A 5,308-nucleotide genomic window follows, 5' to 3' on the forward strand; every position below is an offset into this window, starting at 1 on the left:
GCTTCCAAGGGGGAATACTTTGAAGGTGACTGTAGTAATATTCAGCAATGAAATATGTAGCACATTTTCTAAGCTGAGATTTTGAACTTAATTGTCAGACCTCATATTATTAACAAATACAACCCCCTTCTGCAGCATGCATAGTGCTTATTTCATACTTTTTAACATGTTATACCCAGACTCCTCTGAACTGGCTCTATGGGACAGAAGATCACACACAAGTCAGCAAGCAAAGCTTTAGCTTTCAACCAAATACACAGTAGTGAGCAATACAATTCAGTAAACACAACTACTTTCTACTGCACAAAAAACAGGAAATGATTAATTTTCTTATAGACATTTCTTTATTATATTTTCCCACTTGAATATTTAGAGAATAATTTAAATGTAATGCATACTAACAGCAAGCACAGTATCAAATAGTAGGGTTTTTTTTTTAATATTTTCTTTTCTCACCCTTTATTCCTTTAGGAAAAAAAAATATTTAGATGACCTCAAAGAAACAATTATGCTAATCACAGTATGCAGTAACACATACAAGCCCAGACTCAATAGAAAAGAAAGCAACAAAGAAGTGAAAAAGTCTTTCTCCTCAAATCATTTTAATTCATTTTCCACAGCCATATAAATTTAAAGTATGAAACAACAATAATACAGCTATAGAATCTAGGTTCTCTTTCAAAGCAGCGGCATATAAAACATAGAAAAGCTAAAACCTCAGCACAAGCTTCAAAAGAACAAGGACTGAGAAGATTTTGATGAAGACATGAAATGCACAAAATACAGTACACAAAAATACTAGAATGCATGAAATATAAAGCTACACATTTCAGGTAGAAAGCATTGTAAAATATATAAAATATGCAATAAATCAAAACCAAAGAGATTTTTCTTAGAGTACCATGAATACACTGGAACTGGCAATTAGCATTTGAAGATGGGAACAAGAAAATAGCAGTTTCCCATTTAAAACTTTATTTCTAGGCTTTAGGATTTCACCTTCTTGACATCCTTCTTTCCAGAGCTCTCAGTAGCTGACTCTGCTTTTCTTTTCTGTGACTAAAATGGAAACAGATTTAATGTTCTGCTCCAATATGCACATTTTTAAATGGCCCAACAATGTTAAATCTAGGATGTAAATGCATTAAAAAAAAATTTTAACATGAATATTCACTTAAAATGTTATACTCACAGTTAATGTTCTATATAGCCCAACAAACTATATAACCCAATGTAAAATAGCCTTCAAAGATGTTTCTTTTTACGAAAAAACATAAAATACCCATCAAAAATATTCAAGTATCTACTTACACATGGTATTATAAATGTACTCCTATCTTAAAGAACTACTTAATACTTAAAGTTTTCCGGGCAAAAATTTATTTATGAGTGTATTATTTTATTAAAACTTATTATAGATTCTAACATACCATATTTCATATCTTCTATGATGCACATTGCTTTCACATTTTAGCACCTGTGAAATCAGGATGCATCTTACAATTGTTGAGAAATGATAGCTGGCAGCATTTTTTCTCAGTGTTATATAAAATAATGGAAGGCATCCTAGATTTGATGAAATATGGCAGTTTACTTAATCATGCTCAAATAATATGGTCTCCTAAAGAATATTTTAAATTATAGCTATACAAAGCAACCTGACTAGATTAAAATCAAGTTATTTTATTATTCAGCAGTGAACTTATTACCAAGTAAAGCTTTGCTGTATACTCAGAGTTCTCATTTGCACTCATGGTTACACAAAGATCAGAAAACTTATTCAACTAAATCAAAATTCCCAGTTTCAACCTTGCCACTGTCCCAGCCCACCCCTGCCCTTCTCCTACCCCCACAATAGCTCTAGTCTCAACTCAAAGGATTTTACTTGCATTAATACTTCTGCTTAGATTCATGAGTCATTTTTAAATACTAAGCCCAGTTACTAGGGAGGAGTTCCTAACTATGTTCTACAAATAAGAAACATGTAGTTGTAGTGTAATTCTTTTTCTGTCCAAAATGAGTTAGGATTTTATCAAACCAGATTTTATAATAGGTATCAGTACGGCATTAAACATAATATAGGCATTTTAATTATGTAAAAAATGGGATCTACCTAAAAGTTAGGAAAATGCTGAAAATTTTACCATTGGAATTTTAGTTGCCCGTTTCTTCTTTTCTGCTCTTTCTCTTTCCTCAATTTCCATATTTTCTTTCTCAATCAATGAAATCAGAGTATTACAGCGCCTCTGGAATTCCTAAACAAAATAATAAAAAGACTTTTAATTTCTGTAACCTAGTCATAATCTTTCAAGGTATAACAATTCTTTAACCCTATCATTTCTGTGGTACAGAATTTCTAAAACTGGTTTTCTTCAGAACAATATTCATAGAGGATATTAATAGATTCCACCTAAAATAAAGGGTGGTGGTAAATATCATTCAATGGATGAATGCTTAAACAAACTGCGATACATCCAGATCATGAAACACTAAGCAATGAAAAGGAAAGAAGTATTAATGCACATAACAACCTGAATGAACCTCAGAGGAACTATGCTGAGTGAAAAAACCCAATTTTCAAAGGTTACATTCCACATTATTCCATTTATATAACCTTAAATGACAAAATTATAGAAATGGGGCTCAGTGCCTATAGGTCAGTGGTTAGGGCACCAGCCACATGTACCGGGGCTGTCAGGTTCAATCCCACCCTAGGCCTGCTAAACAATGACAACTACAACAAAAAAACAGCCAGACATTGTGGCAGGTGCCTGTAGTCCCAGCTACTTGAGAGGCTGAGGCAAGAGAATCACTTAAGCCCAAAGAGTTTGAGGCTACTTTGAGCTGTAATGCCATGGCACTCTACCGAGGGTGACATGGTAAGACTGTCTCAAACAGAAAAAAATTATAGAAATGGGGAACAGATCAATGATTGCCAGGGGCTAGGAAGAGGGCAGGTGTGTGACTTTAAAGAGAGAGCACAATGGAGTCTTGTGGTAGTAATGGTTACACAAATCTACACATAAAACTGCATTGCACTACATATACACATACACGCACACACATAAATGAGCATTTGTATACATGATACAATCTGAACAAACTCTGCAGATCATACTAATGTCATTTCTTGGTTGTGATATTTTCTATAACATCTTATATAGCAAGATTTACCACTGGGGAAAATGGGTGAAAGGTATATGGGACGTCCCTATACACTGCTTTACAACTTCCAGTAAAATAAACATAAATCACAAGCAAAAGAAAATAAGGGGATGTTCTATGGTCAAAATAAGTTTTAGAATTACTCAGTTTAGGGCGGTGCCCACAGCTCAGTGGGTAGAGTGCCAGCCACATATATGGAGGCTGGTGGGTTCGAATCTGGCTGGGGCCAGCTAAAGCAATAATGTCAACTGCAACAATAGCTGGGTGTTGCAGCAGGCACCTGTAGTCTTGGCTACTTGGGAGGCTGAGGCAAGAGAATCACTTAAGCCCAAGAGTTGTAGGTTGCTGTGAGCTGTGACGCCACAGCACTCTACCCAGGGTGACAGCTTGAGACTCTGTCTCAAAAAAACAAAATAGACTTACTCAGTTTACAAAAGCTAAACGACTTTCTTTCCTACAAGGCTTCTCAGAACCTTCCTTCCAGTTCCTAACTAACATGCACTGTGAATTTCAAGGCAGGAGGCAGAAGATGCAGGTTTCAAAGCTATTTAACCAACTGACTCTCTTCTCACTAGACATCTTGTGGGGTCAGAGTTCTGGGGAACACATCTCAGGAAACACTACTATATTTATTAATTCAGAGTAAATAATATCTGAAAAGATTTTTGCATAAACCTTACCACTATCTATATTTCACTGTGAGCAAGTCAATGCACCCAAACTATAAACAATTTTTATGAATGTATGGTGATCATTAAACATATGATTCATCAATATGGAAACTCATATATTATTAGCCCTGTATACTTTGTTGTATTTTAAAGATAAATAATAGCTTATTATGAAGGAGTAAATAACATTTGAAAAATTGATTTCTGTGTGAGGACATCTGACAAAATGCAAAACAACTAAACACAAGTGAAAATGAAGGTTTACTAACAACTAAGAACCACTTCAAACCAAAAAAAAAAAATCAAAGTACAGGAATAGTAAGCTCATAAAAAAAGTCCAAATATTAAAAAACAAGTTTCACTACAACGAATAATCAAAGAAATGTAAAGTCAAACAATACCATCTTCATCAAATTAGCAATGTGTGCATGTTTGTGTGCTGGTACATGCTTGTGGTGTACATATCCAGTGTTGGCAATAAGTTGGTAAAATGGGAACTCTCTCATTCACTGATGATGAAGTGTCAATGTTACTACCTGTTATGGACTGCACTATGTCTCCCTAAAATTCATATTTTGAAGCCTTAACCCTCAATGTGACCATATTTGGAAATGGGGTTTTAAATGCAGTCCTAAGGGAAGGTAGACATCTGCAAGCCAGAAAGAGAGGTTACATCGGAAACCAACCCTGCTGGCACCTTGATCTTGGACATCTAGTCTCCATAATTTTAAGAAAATAAATTTCTGTGGTATTCTGCTATGGAAGCACAAGCAGAATATTACACCACCTTTCTCAAAAGCAAATTGGATATACTGATAAATAATCATTTTTATACCCTTTAACCTAACAAATCCATTCCTAGGAACTTATTGTATAAGGTATCTGAAGATTTACAAAAACATGTTTAAAGCAGTGTTAACAGAGAAATACCAGAAAGTAATTAAATTTTTGGTAATTTGGAAATAGACATCTTATTACATACATATATCCACAGAAAGAGCTGAAATGATATTAACAACATTTATAGTGATTAACAGCAAGATCTCTGAGAATAGGATGATTGGCATCTTTTCATTTCTTCCTGACACTAGGCTGTATTTTCAAAATCTTCTGCAATGAATATGTAAGTCTTGGGCAATTTTTTAAGTTTTTAAGAATGATAAATATTTTTAAAATACAGTTTTATTTTTCCAAATAAAATCCAGGGGAAAAAAAGATAAACAACATAGGAAATGTTAGATCCAAAAGTATTACCAACTACCCAAGTATTTCCTACTCTTTAAACTGAGCCCCCAAAGAGGCAGAAAACCAAAGAGAGTCTAATTAGGAAAAAAATACTCATTAACAAATTATTATTTACCTAAATAATGTTAAATAACACCGATACATTCAAGTTTCTTTTGGATCCTCAATAATTACTCTAGGCTAAATAATTTAGGGAAAATAATACTGGAATTATTATCTTCCTTACT

General features: G+C 33.9%; 1 protein-coding gene across 3 annotated transcripts in view; it reads right to left on the reverse strand.

Moving 5' to 3' along the window:
- Window positions 1–321: 321 nt before the first annotated feature.
- Window positions 322–5,308, reverse strand: part of SMARCA1 (SWI/SNF related, matrix associated, actin dependent regulator of chromatin, subfamily a, member 1) — an 89,646-nt gene continuing 84,659 nt past the window's right edge. The window contains exons 24-25 of one of the 3 annotated variants that reach the window (XM_003796927.3): window positions 2,145–2,255; window positions 322–1,059 (exon numbers count right to left, since the gene is read on the reverse strand). In XM_003796927.3, the coding sequence (XP_003796975.1) occupies window positions 988–1,059; window positions 2,145–2,255 (183 nt within the window). In that variant the 3' untranslated portion in view covers window positions 322–987. Of the gene's footprint in view, window positions 1,129–2,113; window positions 2,256–5,308 lie in introns of all 3 variants that reach the window. The other 2 variants (XM_023517363.1, XM_023517364.1) reach the window with 2 other exon arrangements.

This window comes from Otolemur garnettii, unplaced genomic scaffold (assembly GCF_000181295.1).
Source record: "Otolemur garnettii isolate 467f Iridium unplaced genomic scaffold, OtoGar3 scaffold00109, whole genome shotgun sequence".
Lineage (NCBI taxonomy): Eukaryota > Metazoa > Chordata > Mammalia > Primates > Galagidae > Otolemur > Otolemur garnettii.